This window comes from Anoplopoma fimbria, chromosome 13, assembly GCF_027596085.1.
Source record: "Anoplopoma fimbria isolate UVic2021 breed Golden Eagle Sablefish chromosome 13, Afim_UVic_2022, whole genome shotgun sequence".
In the NCBI taxonomy this organism is placed as follows: domain Eukaryota; kingdom Metazoa; phylum Chordata; class Actinopteri; order Perciformes; family Anoplopomatidae; genus Anoplopoma; species Anoplopoma fimbria.
In genome coordinates this window covers 8059556-8074703 of record NC_072461.1, presented here as the reverse complement: position 1 = coordinate 8074703, position 15148 = coordinate 8059556, and the positions used below count along the sequence as shown (strand labels likewise).

General features: G+C 40.0%; 2 protein-coding genes across 3 annotated transcripts in view; both read right to left on the bottom strand.

Annotated features, from left to right (window-relative positions):
* Positions 1-15148, bottom strand: part of ghra (growth hormone receptor a) — a 37673-nt gene that overhangs the window by 8486 nt on the left and 14039 nt on the right. For both annotated transcript variants that reach the window (XM_054610175.1, XM_054610174.1), the window contains exons 3-5: positions 2152-2281; positions 1803-1972; positions 380-558 (exon numbers count right to left, since the gene is read on the bottom strand). In XM_054610175.1, the coding sequence (XP_054466150.1) occupies positions 380-558; positions 1803-1972; positions 2152-2281 (479 nt within the window). The remainder of the gene's footprint in view (positions 1-379; positions 559-1802; positions 1973-2151; positions 2282-15148) is intronic.
* On the bottom strand, positions 6420-8688 carry LOC129100731 (G2/M phase-specific E3 ubiquitin-protein ligase-like). Its single transcript, XM_054610177.1, has 4 exons — positions 8144-8688; positions 7829-8010; positions 7275-7447; positions 6420-7050 (listed from the first exon to the last, which is right to left on the bottom strand). The coding sequence occupies exons 1-4, from the start codon at positions 8301-8303 to the stop codon at positions 6720-6722; spliced, it is 846 nt and encodes a 281-aa protein (XP_054466152.1). The 5' UTR covers positions 8304-8688; the 3' UTR covers positions 6420-6719.

Genomic DNA, 15148 nt, shown 5'->3' with positions numbered 1-15148 from the left:
GAATACGAGCCTGTGCAAGGTCCCATGGCCTCTGACCTACAGATCCCTCCCTTCACTTCCTTCAGAGAGGCTGTGTTTTCCCAGAGGGCCTTGCTCTGGCTTCCACTGCCTTGCCAACAAAGCTACACTGCATTTTAGCCTCTCGAGTTTAGGGGAGGGGGAGGGGAAAGGAAACACGACACTGTGCCTGTATGACCTACCTACAATTTAGTTTAAAGAGGGTGCATGAGTGTTTGCATGTGTCAGCCTGTGCCTGCGCACAGGGGCCTTTTGTAAAGTTTTAAGACTTGTGTTTCCATGTGTTACCACTGTGTGTGTGCATTAAAAAAGGCAAAAGAGGAAGAGGGATCATTAGGTAGCAAGTAAAGAGAAGACTTACTGCTTCCCATTTTGTGGTATTTCTCGCTCTGTACTGGATCTCGTACTCAATGCGCATCCAGCCTGCCCCGACGTCTGCAGAGGGCGGTGGCTCCCAGTTGACCATGACATCATAGTTTAGCCCGGAGAGACTTATACTGAGCAGGGTCCAGTTGAGAGACACTGGTGGGTCAGGACGTACTGCCAGGGAAAAGGCAAAAGTTCAGTTTGAACAGAGAGAATGAACATGGTAAATCAATAGATGGCTTTAAATGATCGTTATTATGTGTAAATGAACAAATAAAGAATAATCAAAGAAAATTTACAGTAGAAAACTTTAGGTTGGGAGGTCACCTATACTGTATTTATGTTAGTATGATGTACATAAACTGTTTAAACTTGATAAAACATAAACTAACATAAACATAAAATACATAATAGAGGTTAAAAGGTTCATTCATTATACTCCACAGAACAACTAGAATCCATTAAATGACCATGTTAGCTATAGACTATGCTAGTCTAAGCCCTGCCAGCTAAACATATAAAGGTTGTCTTTAGGGTGGAACTAGATGTAAAGCAATAGGTCCATAAAATGAATTGGGTGTGTCCCCAAAAATGCATGGCAATTAGCCAATTAGATTAAAAGATATATTGTGTAAAGGTTTCACATTTTGGCCGAGGGTTGCACAAGTAAGGGAGGAGGGAAACTCAGTGTGAACATTGGAAATGTTCTGAATATTCTCAGTAGATTTAATGGAAATTTGTCCAGTACAAATTGATATTTCTTGGGTACAAGGAGAACATTTGGCCTGATGGTGGCAGTGGTCAGGGGTCCAAAACATTAAGATGGATCATCCTTAAATATATACAGCAAATTTCCTGGAAACTTCTTTACTCTGCAACCTGCCATGGGTTCAGCAGAGGACAACATGCAAATGTTAGCTATAAAAACAGGCTGATAATCAAGAGATATCAGCAAACGTATGACATATGTCATGTGACACTACAGTATCTATCAGCATTTTATACAGTCCTGGTCAGATAAAGGCCGTCAGACAAAACATTTACTGTGTAAACACTGCGTGTCTGACACTTGCTGTGATATTGACAAGCATGTGAGATTTGCTGGTTTACTTGATATGCAGCAGTAAGTGCCATTTCTTGGAAACCATCAGTGCAGATGATCTATTACAATAGCAGCACCCATTTTCTGCTGTCCCGCAGTATATGTTTCTCGCTGTTTGAATAATTCACTCAGCAATCTGTAAAATGATCAGCACAGCTATTACCACATGTGGTGGAAATAAATAGTTTTGAAAGAACGTGTTTCACAATATTGAGTGTATATTGATGTGGAATTCATGTAGAATTATTCGAATTCATTGGACGCATTGCAAAAATCTGGATATATGAGCTAATGGTGTTTTTTTTTTTCTACTAACCGATATTCTCCACAGTAAAACAGTCTTCTTCATTGAAATAGGTGATGTTTTCTTGGCTGCGAAGTTGCATGCAGTAGGCGATCCAAACGGACGTGTGTGTGACATCGAAGAAGCACATCCGATTTGAATGAACATACTCTGGACACTCTTTCCATTCACTGGTGGGCGAGCTGAAGGAGGGAAACGATGATGGAAGACAGAGAAGAAGAAGCAAAGAAAGACACGACTGTTAAACTTTGCATTAAACTCACATATGCACACACAGATACATAAAGTGCTCCACATAAAAAAAAAAAAAACAATGATGGTGAAAAAATGGTAAAGACTGCACTGCGGCTAGCACACTCACTCTTTTTTAATGTAGAAGAGTCTGAGCGCTCCAGGGGAGGACAGGTTGTGGTAGTTGCCTTGACTCCACCAACATTGGAATGTCGCCTGGTCCCTCGATATGCACTCTGTGATATGAGGTTCAAGAGGAGCTGAAAGGCAGCGAGAAAAACCACAAAGAAAGGTAAAGGATCAGAGGCAGGACAAACAGAAGAGCTAATGGCATTAGACTGATCAATCACCTTTATGGAGTTTTCAATGCGATAATCCTGATAAGACCCAGCACTGTTTATCCCCATTCCTTGTTAAACCATTAAAAAGCAGTCACTTTTTTCACCCTAGTAGGCTAGTTGCGATCCAATCTAAATGATATTTGAATTATTTTTCAAACACACGAGGGCATACCTTATTCCTTCCAATCAACATAATTGGACTTAAACAGCACATTGCCTTAGAATCATGTATTTTCAGTGATTAAGGTTACGTGTTTCCTGTAGTAGCCAGCCGCCATGAGATGATAGCCCTGTAATGTGCAGCGGGGAGTAACACTTTCTGCTGGTGGGAGACATGGGGCTAACTTACAGTCTGCATTTTGTGTTACTCTAAAATCAATTCCCCCCCCCACCGAGTCGTGGGGTTTGCTGCAATCATAAATAAGCCACGTGAAGGTATCATTGATTCCTGCTCTGCTCGCTCTCCTCCAGCGCTGGCTGCGGCATAAATCACACACCAGACCCCGGAACATAAACATGCTTCACAACAGAGGGCAGGGAATTGAAGACAGACTGGAGCAATGCTGTGCAAATGCAGCAGGGCACTGTCATCGGATCGTTTTTTTGAGTTCATAAACTTTAAACAATAATTATCTCCACATAGACTCACTGACTGCTGCTAAATCTTTAAAGGGAAAAAAAGGGTTAAATACACGTTACCCGCATGTCAATGCATATGACATTTGCACACAGACACACAACTAGGCCAGCATGCATCCAAAGTTAACATTAACCAGACAGCGCAACAAAACCCCAGTACAAACAAGCCCAGCCCCCAGGCAGCCCAGACAGCAAATACTCATTATTTATTCACACAGAATATTGCACCATTACTTTGATTACTTTGCTTACTGTCTATTTGATGCCAGTGCAACCTCATAATTCATTGCATTCCTACGCCATTGGGCCCTGAGCTCTCAACCCTCCCTCCCCCTTTCCCACCTTCCTCCCTTCATCTTCTGTCTTGGTTCCCAGAGCTTTGCTATTTCAACTGGCCTCCCCTCCCCCACCCAACAAATTCCAGCTGCCCACCATCAAAGAGCTTTCTGCTGACACTGGATGCAAAGGAGTGCTTACAACCACACTAGGACAGATAACATAAAAATAACACCTTGGAAATGCACGTCTTTGGGTTAAAATATGCCTCATGCTCAGGCAATGTTTTTAGGCAACTCAGACTTTTTTCATTTGCAGGCTAATGTTGTGCTCTGTGTGGAGAAGACCCGAAAAGCATGCAGCGATTGTTTTAAAGATAACCTCTCCATAAAGAATGGGTCTCTGCTGGCAAAGGTCAGAAGGTACAGCCTGTTCGCATTTTTGAGCAGGGCTGGTAATGGTAGTCAAATCTGAAATGTGTCAGAAGTGAAAGGTTGTGCAGCAACACCTGGAGAGTGTCCAAATTCTCACCTTACTCTCAGTGTCTCTCCCTCACACTCATTTGATAATCCTGTCATACTTATCTTACTCTTCTTCTCTAATATAATAAGGCTTTATCCTGTGCATTGCTGTAAAAAGAACAAAGAAAACTGAAACTGTTCAAGTTGTGACTGGCTCACAAGCCACGGGGCAAAGTCTTGACAGTTAGATGTTGATTACTTGTCATGCATAGTCTGGTACTTTTGTTGCAGGGCCTTGCTCCCCATTTTCTAGACATACTAATACATAACCAGTTTTGGTGATACCTGTACCTGCCAGCTGCCATTAAATTATCAGCAGTTGAAATCCTTCGGCTGGAAGAAGAAAATGAATTGTGTGTGTGTGTGCTCATCCTTTCTTTCCATATGTATCTGGAGGTCCTTAAGTATGAGAGGCCGTCTAGGCCATAATTCATACTTGGTCTTACATACAATGTCAAAATCTCACATGCACACCACCAAACTCTTTCACACATATTACTATGCACTTTTACATGCACAATCATACTCTCTCACACACACACTTTTGTCTGGGCCATAAATCAAACTTACTTACATACCCAACTATACTTTCTTAGAAACACTATTATTCTCACTTACAGACAACATCATACTCTTACACATACAATATAATACTCTAGTAGTGTATGCAAGATAGAATACTTCTGTACGTGAGAGAGAATGATAGTGTGTGTGAGAGAGTATAGTAGTGTATGTGAGAGAGAATGATAGTGTGTGAGAGAGAGTATAGTAGTGTATGTGAGAGAGAATGATAGTGTGTGTGAGAGAGTATAGTAGTGTATGTGAGAGAGAATGATAGTGTGTGTGAGAGAGTATAGTAGTGTGTGTGGGAGAGTATAGTAGTGTGTGTGCGAAAGTATAGTAGTGTGTGTGAGAGTATAGTAGTGTGTGTGAGAGTATAGTAGTGTGTGTGAGAGAGTATAGTAGTGTGTGTGCGAGAGTATAGTAGTGTGTGTGAGAGAGTATGGTTGTGTGTGTGAGAGAGTATAGTAGTGTATGTGAGAGAGAATTATAGTGTATATAGTGAAAGACAATGTTTGTGTTTTTGAGAGCTTACAGAATCTACAAATAAAATATGATTTATTATAGGTTATGATAAGGGTGGCATTTCACACACTAGCAGTGTATTAGTAAACATTGATATATCAATAACTTTAGTGCAATACTATAATATACATTTTTGGGATATTGGATTCTCTGCATAATGATTAGTTTAAAATTTGGTACTTTAAGTATATTTAATTCAAATACTTGTTCCACCACTAAATGTTTAATATAGCCCTCTTGTAGCCTGTACAGTAGATATCAGTGTATACAGTATAAATAGTTATGTTATTGACTAAGAAAAGTTGGAACTACTGTTACGTTTTAGTGAAACTTGGGCTCTTTTGCTTATTTATTTTTGCAAAATCAATGTGTTTTGTTTGCAATTCCAACAAGTTGCAATGCCTATAACCTACCATATGATTACACATGCCATAGATGAGTAAATTGCTTAAATTATTAGTAATCATCCTCTAATATGATCTGTCCATAATTCTATTTTCATATGAACATAATAATTGTTAAACAATGTTAAAAAATAAAATAACGATTTTAATAGTCAACAAGTGATGTCCTTTATCATGTGCTTTTGGCTTAACACAAACTGAATTCATGTTGTGAGAAAAAAGGTATTGTAATTTGGAAGAACTGATCCTTTAACTTCAAATAGGGTAACCATGTGATGGAAACATTCTGGTTCTGTATTAACAATATTTACCATGGTTGCAATTTTCTTTATGTAAATGTTGAAATGTTTTCTCCCTACAGGCATATAGACGGAAACCATAAACTGGTGAGATGGAGGATGGTGTTTCATGGATGTGTTGATGGCTTTAGTCGCACCATCATTTACTTGCAATGCCTCAATAACAACAGGGCAAGAAGTGTTTTGAGGCTGTTTTGTACTGGTGTACACAACTTTGGCCTTCCCTCAAGAATTCGCTGTGACCATGGCATGGAAAACACAGGGGTTGCCAGGTATATGCTAGAAAGAAGGGGGTTAAACAGAGGCAGTGTCATTACTGGACGCAGTGTCCATAATCAGAGAATAGAACGGCTGTGGGCAGAGCTTAACAGAGTTGTCTCATTCCATTTTAGTAACCTTTTTACCTTCATGGAAAATGAGGGCATATTGGATTCTACAAATGAACTCCATTTGTTTTGTCTTCACTACATCTACCTGCCAAGAGTTCAAAGGTCAGCTGCTGAATTCCAAAATCAGTGGAACCACCATGGATTATCTACACAGGGCGGACAAACTCCTCTCCAACTGTGGCAGAGAGGAGTTTTGAACAGTGCAGGCGCTGGAAACTTGGCAATTGATGACATTTTTGAAGGAAATGAGACCTTTGGAATCAATGAAGACACCAATGAAGACAGAAAACAACATTGTTGTTCCGGTAAATGACTTTAATGTAAATCAAACCATGATGAACAGAATTCAAGAAATGTTTGACCCATTGAGTGATGATGGTAATCACGGCATACAATTATTTTCAGGTCTGGTCAATGTTCTTACAAGCTGAAGACTGTAAAAAGCACACATTGTGGTTTTTTTGTAACAGACTGAAAAGTTATAACATATCTTTGTTTATTTGCACCACTGTGCCATAATACTTTAATTATGTGCCCAATTACTCAGTCAGCACTAGAAAAAATGTCCATTTGTTGATAAAAAACGAAAAGGTTTTTTTCTGCACTTTGCTAATCTTAAAAAAATAAAGAAAAGAAAAAAAAAACAGAAGTTGTTGTTCACAGTGCATCAAAAAAAAAAAAACCTATCTAGTTGAAACCTCCTGAACAAGGTACCTGGCTGGAACACACACAATGTTCCCCAGTTATTCTCTACCAAAACCCTGTGTGTTACCTATTGCAAAGTCCATGCTCTCCCTAAAAGCCTCATAAGTGTCAAGCAGTGGCAACTTTAGGCAGTTGATGCAAGTGTTCGCCATGAGCAAACGCTGTTTGGGGCTGGAGGAATGTTCATGCAGGAAATCAATTGATGGCTGAGGGGAGAAGCCAACTGGAGGGACGACACTTGCACCTGTTGCAAAGGCTAGGATTTTACCTAGCTTTGATGGTCCCTCTTGCTCTAAAACACAGTAAAACAAGCAAGCGAACAACAAAGATGCATCTAGAACACCAAGGACCTTCAGCCCCTCCTTAAATCTATAAAATGAGGGACAATAGAAGAATTGGAATGATAATTAGTATTAGCTAACAGAAAATAACTAAAGAGATTATTCTTATGCAGCACTATTTTATAAGGAATTATCTCTTTTCAATTAAAAAAATACTTGTATCGATGCAGAAAAAAAAAGTAGCAAACATAGCCCAGCCCAAGTTTTTTACCACTCAAATGATATCACTAATTTGGTTTCTGTCGCACAAACCTTTCAAATGCCCCGGCAACTCTGTGGACCACCTGGAACATGGTAATGTCTTGGACCAGCAAGTCTCTGTCTTCGATGCATTTCAATGGCCTGAGACACCCTGCATTTGCCAGATAATCTTGCAATGGTTCTGTGGTGTGTAACAGGTCATCCAAAAACGAACATTCTGACACCTAAAAACACAACACCAAAAAAGAAAGACAATACATTTGCAGGGGATTTTGAAGTACAGTTGGGCAAACAGGGTGTGTGTGACACATCTGCTTTACCTTTAATAGTGGTTTAAATTCTGCACACAACAGACTGGCTGATTATAACTCAGTGTTATATCAATTTATGTTGGACCCCAGATTACTGAGGAAAATTAATCCTGTGCATTATGGCATCCTTTTTAACTTATTTACCAAAGCATATAAGTGGTCAAATAAATTCCTTCAGTAAACAAATATTGTTTATATTATTGTTTAAATTGTTGTGATCAAGCAGTAGCAAATCACATGAAATGAAAATTTACTCAAGAATCGTATATTCCAATATATTTACAATGCATTTACCTTTTTAACCTTCTCATAAAGGTCAGCATCTGCAATGTCTTCCAAGACAGGCTTTATTGAGGAATTTCCAACAACTACACTCGAATACAGTGTTGGTGCAAGAAATCCTGGTGGAGGACCACCGTGAACAAGGCTTACAGCAATGGCCTGTCCAGCGATGAAATACCGATCTTCTCTTAAAGCTGGAGAAAAAAATAGCATTGATGAAAATACACAGTATTAAAAGTATGGGACAAAACCTGTGACAAAACTAGGGCTGGGATCATGAGGAGTCCCAATAAATCAATACACTGGGGCCAAATATATAACACCTACCAGTACTGTCTAGAGCCAAACTCAGTTTGCTGTCCCTTCCTTCAAACATTGGTGACAGTGCCAAGGCTTCCATAAGCAATCTTAAAAATTCTCTCCTTGGGCCACCAAGATCCACAGCCTCTTCATCCATTCCCAAGTCATCTGAAAACTTGACACACATCTGGGATGCAGGATTGTAGGACAGTCGTTTGAAGCCACGAATGGCACCATCCAGAACTGACGACCTATTAATGTTAAACCTGCATCTTTGGTTACTGCTGATTTGGGATGCAAGATTGAGGAGCACTTCTTGTGCTGACTTAGTGCTCGGATGTGCGATTGTCCTGTAGAACAACAACAACAAAAAAGCATTAGTATAGGGATAAGAGCATACTTTTCAACAATGAGACCACCATAGCTAACTAAACCTAAAGGATTGTACTAGTGGAAAAAGCACAGTTTTCAACATTACTGCCAACTACTATCTGAACCATACCATAGGTTTTGTGTAAACATGCATTTCTTCATCCAGAGTTTTTTATTTATGTGGGTACAGTGGGAATCTGGCACAAGCAAAGTTGATGTAACACTGAAAGCTGCCTACAAACAATGCATTTAAGGGGTACCTGCATCACTTATTCAATGTATACAACTTCTGTTATAGCCTCTACATAAGCATGGTGGGTGGCTGGTGTTCCTATCTGAAGGCAACATTTTAATAAGTCCTATCAGATTCATATTATGCTTACCCTGTTCCTGTTTTATCTGCAATTACTGCACCACTTTAACAATGTCATAACACCCAGTAACTTACACATTACTCTCAAGACTGGCCATTATAGCCTGGTTCAATTCCTCATCATCAGATGAATGGTCCGAGATGGAACTCATTATCGAAAGGTAGGCAGCATAGTCGTCATTGCTGGCTGTTGGAGTCTGGTTAACTGTGGTAACATAATCTAAGTCGATGACACTCGATTCTTGCTGTACTGCACTGGACTGGGTTGCTGTGGTCATGCTGCCACTAGATGATTGCTGTACTGCACTGGACTGGGTTGCTGTGGTCATGCTGCCACTAGATGATTGCTGTACTGCACTGGACAGGTTTGCTCTCCCACTTCTTGTGAAAGGATAACTAGAAACCTGTAGTGTTGATGCGATTTGGTTTCCTCTAGCCCTAGTAGTCATATAGTCGCTAGTCTTAGTGGAAATTCGGTGGTCGCTGGATGTGGATGTTGTATCAACCACTACACCATCCTCTGAATCTGAGCTGTCAAACTAAAACAAAACATACAAACAAAAAAGGGAAAAATAAATAATAATAAAAACACAAATTTCTAAAAATTAAGGGGTTAAGCTCATTGGCAAAACAAGAAACCTCTAGTAAAAAAAGGATGGCTTCATATTGTTTTAAATTAGCTTACCGGAACTGGAAGAATGCTTGTTGGCCTGATGTACACTGCCTTTGACTTAAACACTTTGTGAATCATAAAGCCATTCAGTTCCTGGCCCTCACTCAGCTTTGGTGAAACAAGTTTGTTTCCACATGGCATCAAAAGTTCAATACTGACAAAAAAAGAAAAACAGGGTAAAATACAAATACCTCTTTTTTCTTTTCTTTTTTTTAATAACTCTTTAGCAATCAACTCATGAACAATAACAGACATAGCCTAAATATTCAGACAATACCTGGTAAGGTAACATACACGGCTAGTTACCAGTCAACAATAATAAGGGCATACCTTATTCACAACCGTTAATGTAACACAATTAAGCTTATCCCTTGACAAGTTTATTTTCTAACATCATTTTACTGCCCTTAATTATTGCTGAAGACATGACACGCTAAAGTCAAAGCTAACGCCAAGTTAGCGTTAGCTTTGAAACAGTAGGAAACGCTGGCTTCAATCAACATATGTAATAACATTACCCGCGGTTGAGATTTAAAAAAAAACTCACCTCTTCCTTGACCTTGAAGCCCATCCCCCGAAATACTGCTGAGTTTGAAATCGGGGTCTCATCACTTGGTTTACATTAAGGCCGCTCCCTGACGCACCTGATCCTCCTCTGAAGGCGCGCTGCATTTCCGCGTCAACGCTCGCGTTAGAAGTGGCCCCTGTGGATGACTGTCGTCTTTGATCCACCATTTCTGATAATGATGTGACAACATTTGGAGTATCTAAAATATTGCTTAAGAGGCCTATGGCTTCATTAAGTCGCTCCCTGTTCACCATCTTCTCATAGCTCAATGGTTCAGCCCGTGTCCGTGAAATCCCTCCTCTATGTATAAGCCAATCAGGAACTGAGAATTTAGAACTACTTCCTTTTCAATCAAACTCACTTCCGTTTCAACCATACTCTCTCACACACACTACTATACTCTCTCACACACACTACTATACTCTCTCACACACACTACTATACTCTCTCACACACACTACTATACTCTCTCACACACACTACTATACTCTCTCACACACACAACTATACTCTCCCACACACACTACTATACTCTCTCACATACACTACTATACTCTCTCACACACACTACTATACTCTCTCACACACAACTGTAAAAGAGAATAGTAGTGTGTGTATTAGAGTATGATGGTGCATTTAAGAGTGTTTTTGTGTGTGTTAGAGAGAATAGTCATTTATGTATGAGAGTATGACAGTAAATGAAGGAGAGTATGAGAGTACATTTAAGAAGGTATGGTAATGTGTGTGAAAGAGTATAGTGTTTGTGTGAGATTATGTCATTGTATGTAAGACCACATATGAATTATGGCCTAAACGGCCTCTCATACTTAAGGGCTGTGTGTGTCTAAGACTGATAAACAGCTCTTAGCTTCACGTCCCATCTTCATCAGTACATACAAAGGAGTTAGGAAACCACTTATCTACCTCGATGTCAGCTTTAGCAATTAAGGTTAAAAATCCACTAAAAAGCCTAAATAAAGCCCTTTTTTACCGGCCCTTGCGCTGGCTGGCAAACAGCACTAAAAAGGCTTTATCAGTTACCGCGTTGTGAAATGCTCAACTGTCATGAGCAGCGGGATGGAAATGAGGCTATTGTGCTATAAATTATCACCTTTTCCAGCTCATTTGCAGATTTAAGCTTGTGTTGAGGTTAATAACGCTTCCTAAGGCTGCTAAAAGGAAAGAGGAGATGTGAAGTAAGGAGGAGGAGGAAGAGAGAGTTACAGATAGATGGCAAAAGTCAGGTAGAGTGAACATGTGAATGTGCAAATCTAGCTTTTTTCTTATTGTAGGGTACTGTTGATATGTTGCAGTTTGTCGAAAAACTGGTTCATCTAGAGAAATATCACTGTTTCTGGAGGTAATTAATAATCTCTCCCCGCTGTCTGGTGACCCCCAGGGCTCTATTTTAGGTCCTTTATTCTTTTAATATGCTTTTACTGCTATGGAGATGAAACTTAAATATATGCTTCACTAATACTTAGCAACCAAGCTGAGCTGGGCACATTGACAGACAAACTTCAGGACAGATGTTGGATTACACACAATTTTCTGAATTTTTATAATAAAAGAACTTCCACAGCCGTCAAAGCTCTACTTTAGACCACATACTCGGTGATTATTTGATTGAGAGCATGAAATCATAACCTACATATAGGCATTTGTAAAAATTTTGCAATTTAAGAAAGAAAAATAGTTGCCTTTACAATTGGCCACATCCCACCTCCTTCTGACATGGAGAAAGTTCTTGCCACGACTACTGCAACTCACTGAATTTCCTATTTCCTGTGCAAAGCACTATGGCACAAATCTGGTTAAGTTAATCAATTTATTTTTACTTTGCGTCTTCATGTACAGTTTGTGAGTGGGTTTTAGGAAGTGCTTTTATGCGTTTCTCACTGTCAAAAATAGCACAAAAACACAAAAAATAACCACATAGGCTGACCCATAAACCCTAGCTATATGGACATTGAGTGTCTCTTTATTGAGGTATTAGCACGTAATTGGTTTGAATTGCCCTATGCTTGAAGAGAACACACACATGGTTCCTGAACAGTAGAACCGGTTGTCCTTGGTCACCTACTCACAGCTCGTTCTCTGCTCTCTACTGACAGAGTAAACACAATTACAAGGCACACAGAGCTGAATTGCAGCTGCATGTCTCAATTTAACCCTAACAGGAGGCGTAAAATGTAACCTCTTCTTTTTAGGGTAAAGCTAGAACATAAGGTGCTTATTTGATGTTATCTAAGCACAAACATTGTGTATTTATAGAGGCAATATTCACTTGCTTTATGTCTCCAGAAAAGGCAGACACCGCTTTGAACACTTAAGTAAACTAATTTGGTAGTTATGACTGCCATCGCAGCAGCCATGCCAGATGATCCACATCGCTTCCTGCAGAACCATTAGTCTGTCTTTTTGTGTGTTTCTTTTTAACCACATGGAGAAATTGGCAGCACATACTTCAGTCCACACACATTCTACATTATATCCCTGCACCAAAGCCCATACACATGCATGCACTTTTCTGCAACACAAACCAGTAGATTTGTTAATGTGGGTGCAGCAGACAGCGTTGTTTGTCTTCCACAGGGAACTTGTCTTTGATGATGAGAAAAAGAGAGAGAAAGAGAGACTAAAAGAAAAGATTGGAAGAGGAGAGGGATAAAATCTAGAGTTTACTTTATGTCACAAATGCATCCGTACTGACTCCTACGGAGCCCTGGAAGGGACATGGAGGGGAACAATATCAAAGGTTAGGGAAAAAAGATGTATTTCTTAGACATCTTGCCAAAAAAATTGGTCAAAGTACTTCCGGGTCAGATGCTCTCCTGCAAAGTAGTCCCCAAGCATTGAGGAGTGAGGCCACGGGGTGAGCTAGCTAGCTAATTCTTGTCTCATTTGTGGTCTGATGAACAGTAAATCCATCAAGGTCAGCTACATTTGTAATGTATTTTGTGGAAGAAATGAAAACGAAAACCTTCAAATTGCATTTACGAGTGAAGGTTGAGTGTTTAGTCAGGAGGTCAAGTTACATTCAGGAGCCAGAAAGTGTGAGAAGTGGGCCAGAAGAGAGGGGGAGAAAGGTGAGAGGCTGAAACCAGATACAAACAAAAGAATGCAAACAGGTGATATAAATAACTACCAACATGCACAACCAGTTTCACACATGAGTGCACAGACACACACAAATACGCACACACTGAACTTACGCCTTCAAAACAAAAACCGACAGAGAATATCAAAGTTCCATTGTCTGATTCCTGTAAAACGTTCCGCCTTTCCTCCAGGTTTCACAACAGGACCTATGGCTTTTTTTCTTCCTTCTTTAAGTTGGGGACCACAGAGTGACGAGTTGCCGCTCCATCTGATCCCCATGCTTCCCATCAGTGTTCATAGCTTTGAAGTCTTACAGAAACAATTTTATGTGTTTGACCATGCAGTGACCCAGTCAGCTTTTTCTTCTCCCGGCGATTTATTAGCCTGAACTAATGATGTTAATCTCCCCTAATGCCATTACAGCCCACAGTATTGGCTTAGTTATGTTATGTTACATCTAAGTGAGAGTAAATATAGATGAGTAGGGTTGTCTGGCTTCCAGCTTGGACACCTGCATACTGAGTGCACACTCTAACCACCTTTCTCTATCTCTCTCGACTTTTTTCTGGCTTATTCCATTCTGCTAGCCTGGACAGGACAAACATGTTCAATCCAGCCGGCGGCCGCGCGGCTTCACGCTGAGATGGGACATCCCCATTTTAGGAATGAGTCAAAATTGCACCTTAGCATTTTTGTCATTTTTTCTAAGCTGTAGCCGCCGCTCCACTAGCTTCTACCACTCAATGTAATCACCTATTAAGAGTTTTTTTTTTCCGCTTATTTCGTCTTTCTGAATAAGTGTACCGGGATTCACTTTTCATATTCTAAGAAAATCTGACAGTACCGAGTTATGTGCTTATATGTTTTTACTGCTTAATATTTCCTTGTTCTTATTTCGCTAATGTTTGAAGAAATTATTCCATCTTTTATTAAATATGATATAAGCTATATGAAGCTTAAGGAAAAGGCTACATCACACCTGTTAGGCACATGTTTTACCCAAATATTTAACACATAGAAAAAGATATTCAATAAATAATAGTATCACGCATTCTTTGGTTTCACTTTGACTCTGTTTTATGTAATCCTCAGTCTGTCCTGCTGCTAACAAACCTTTGCCTTTAAACTCACTTTTGCTAAACTAAGAAAATGTTTCCTACACGCAGAATGTTAGATGTTAATGTTAATGTTAGATCTGTTTTTTTCAGGTATCCTTCTATTTCAGAGCATTTCCCCCACAATGTATTCTCTGTGTTTTACTTCAGCCACCACATCTCCAACGAGGCCCCGACTTCGCTGCTCAGAGCAAACACACCCACCGCTCGGTTACAAGCTGATGTAACCGTAGATTGTGTGAATACAAGCTAGGCAGACCAATCCTTTGCACATTTAACCGCTGGTAACCACCTCTGTGTCGGAGAACAAAGCCACGCTCAACAAAATCAGTCTAGGGGCCTGAGGAGCAGTCCTCCTGAGAAACACGGAAGGACGTTCAGGAAAGGTTGCGGGGGGAAGAAAAAGAGAGCGTGTGCATGAGGACAGATCCAGACAAACCACTACCACTGGCTATAATGACTTTGGTAAGCCTTTAAATACAGAGGGAGCATCTCCAAACGTCTACTCTTGGCTTGTTATGCGGCTGGCTCTACAAAGCACATCAAAATGCTGCAGAAACAGAATAACCTTAAGATTTTCAGGAAGGTTTTTTTTTAGGTCCCCAAATGGAGCAAAATGTTTTTTAACAACCCCAAAATCAAAATGTTTAGGGTAACTCGTCTATACTCAACAAGATTGAGTGATTTCTGCAACCTTTCTGCAAAATAAAAAAAAAGAGCGGTGGGTCAAATATGGGCTATTTAAAGTGTAAGAGGCAGGTGTCAGGATTGGAGTCGACACAGGTAAGCTTCAGAAAGGCCCAGGCCTTGTGTGTTTGCTCCTGCAATC